The following is a 2,557-nucleotide window of genomic DNA, read 5'->3' as shown; positions in this document are numbered from 1 at the left end:
TTAGAAAGCCAAATGATGACAGGAAAACATGCGATATTAAAGTAAGTTATGAGAGAACTCTATGACTATTGTATGGTTAAAACTAGACATTTCCTATGAAGTTTCCTGAACTCTAATAGCCAAAAGAAGGTGTTTGATGAACTTTGGCAGAAATTGTTTCATTAGATTTACATTTCATTAGAAAATGTGATTACACGTGTTCCCCATCCTGAACCCCTCCCCACATGTGTATACCTGTGGCAGATTCATGTTGATGTATGGCAAAACCAATACAATATTGTAAAGTAATTAACCTCCAATTAAAATAAATAAGTTTATACTTTAAAAAAAAAATTTTAATGTGATTACAATGCATTGATGATTGAATGTATAGTCTGTCTCTAAAATAAAAATCATTGTGGACCAGGTCAATGAAATTGTTATAATTTGTTTATTACTCATTATCAGCCAAGCACTTTTTATAAGTACTCTAAATATTAACTTATTTAATTTTTCAACATTACATATATATATATGTAAAGGATAATATTATTTCCACTTTGTAAATGGCATAACTAAGTCACAGTGAAATCAAGCCAATCTTGAAGAATATGCTTAAGAATTTAACCTGAATTTTTTGTAGTTAGTAACATTAATAATAATATTTTGGAATGTGTCTCAACCTTAACTAAATGGATTGAAAACTAAGACAAATTTTAATGATTTTTTTACATCCCTATATATTTATAGCCAACACATATTGTTATTCTACACCATGTATTTGTCATCAAAATATTCCTTGTCCTCTGTACAACAGTAGAAAATTAGTGTTTTTAAACAGAAAATTATGAGATAGATTCAGGAGCATAGGTGAGTAAGAAATAAGTTGTTTAAAGGCAACATAGACTTTTAAAATTGCAGTCCTAGAGCTCTGCATCTTCAGTATTGGACATGGAATGCATTTAGTGAGACAAACTATTTGTGATCAACTGTGTCAATAAAAAAATTTTCAGGAAACACATGAAGGGAAACATGAAAGTTTGGTATTCAGTTTTAGGATTCAGTCTGTGAGCAAGAAAGAACTCTTACTCTCACAAAATATTAGCAGCTAAATCCAATATAACGGAAAATCAAATCCAAGATATAGATAAAATATAAAGTGGAAACAAAACATAACATGCAATGAGAGAGAAGCACCAATAATATTTCACAGCATGATATAGATAAAGCAATTCCTATCTTTTAATCTCCCCTGAAATGATCAATAATACATAATTGTGGAACCTAGAATACCAGAGTACTGAAAATATTTCTGAACAAAATTTTTTAATGCCTGTGAGTTTGTTTGCATAGTTTTGCCTCCATTAATAACCACTCTATGCACATCAAATATTTCTGAATCGTAAATGCAGATTGAATAAAAGTCAGGATTCAGTGATGAGAAACCACACAGTAACAACTTTTACCCTGCTGGGACTGACTGATGATCCACAACTGAAGATTGTGATTTTCATCTTTTTATTTCTCACCTACATGTTGAGTGTAACTGGGAACCTGACAATCATCTCCCTCACCTTCATAGACTCTCATCTGAAAACTGCCATGTACTTTTTCCTACAAAATTTCTCCTTCTTAGAAATCTCATTTACAACTGCTTGTATTCCCAGATATTTGTATAACATATCAACAGGTGATAAGACAATAGCATATAATAACTGTATCAGTCAAATATTTTTTGCTGATCTTTTTGGTGTGACTGAGTTTTTTCTCCTGGCTACCATGTCCTATGATCGATACGTGGCCATCTGCAAACCCCTGCATTACGTGACTATCATGAACAACGTGGTCTGTAGAAGACTCATCTTTTGCTGCTGGATGGCTGGCTTGTTGATCATAATCCCTCCACTTAGCCTGGGCCTGCATCTGGAATTCTGTGACTCCAATGTTATTGACCATTTTTTCTGTGATGCAGTCCCCCTTCTAAAAATCTCATGCTCAGAAACGTGGCTTATAGAGCAAATGATCATAGTCTGTGCAGTGTTGACCTTTATCATGACCCTCATGTGTGTTGTTCTGTCGTATATATACATCATGAAGACCATTTTACAATTCCCTTCTGCCCAGCAAAGGAAAAAGGCATTTTCCACATGTTCTTCCCATTTGATTGTGGTCTCCATCACCTATGGAAGCTGTATTTTCATCTATGTTAAGCCTTCAGCAAAGGAATCAGCAGGTATTAATAAAGGTGTGGCAATGCTCACTACTTCAATTGCTCCTATGCTGAACCCCTTCATTTACACCTTGAGAAACAAGCAAGTTAAAAAAGCCTTTGGTGATGCAATCAAAAGAACTGCATTATTCTCAAAGATCTAATGGAATTTGCTAATGTAAAGGAATCAATTTTTCATAAAAAGATCATTTGTTCCTAAGTATGTATCTTTAAGCTTTTGAGTCATTTCTTTCCTGGTATGGAAACTGTTTCAGGCAGCTCTCTTAAAAAGACAGTAAGAAGAATGACATTACACCCTAACAAGAGTTTACCAAAGGGCTAACAATGAAATGAAAGAAGGAAAACCTA

The 2,557-nt window shown here is 33.5% G+C and overlaps 1 protein-coding gene across 1 annotated transcript; it reads left to right on the top strand.

The window, feature by feature from the left end:
• The first annotated feature begins 1,416 nt into the window (after nt 1-1,416).
• LOC128047573 (olfactory receptor 6C2-like) lies at nt 1,417-2,352 on the top strand. The gene has a single exon (XM_052639808.1). It carries the CDS (start codon nt 1,417-1,419, stop codon nt 2,350-2,352), a length of 936 nt encoding a protein of 311 aa, XP_052495768.1.
• The last annotated feature ends 205 nt before the right edge of the window (nt 2,353-2,557 follow it).

Source organism: Budorcas taxicolor, chromosome 5, assembly GCF_023091745.1.
Source record: "Budorcas taxicolor isolate Tak-1 chromosome 5, Takin1.1, whole genome shotgun sequence".
In the NCBI taxonomy this organism is placed as follows: Eukaryota; Metazoa; Chordata; class Mammalia; order Artiodactyla; family Bovidae; genus Budorcas; species Budorcas taxicolor.
Note: the sequence above shows the minus strand (reverse complement) of the source record. Positions and strands in the feature narration are given on the sequence as shown.

Bases quoted from the DNA above. Each gene is read 5' to 3' on its own strand.
- LOC128047573 (XM_052639808.1), top strand. From the start codon at position 1,417: ATGAGAAACCACACAGTAACAACTTTTACCCTGCTGGGACTGACTGAT.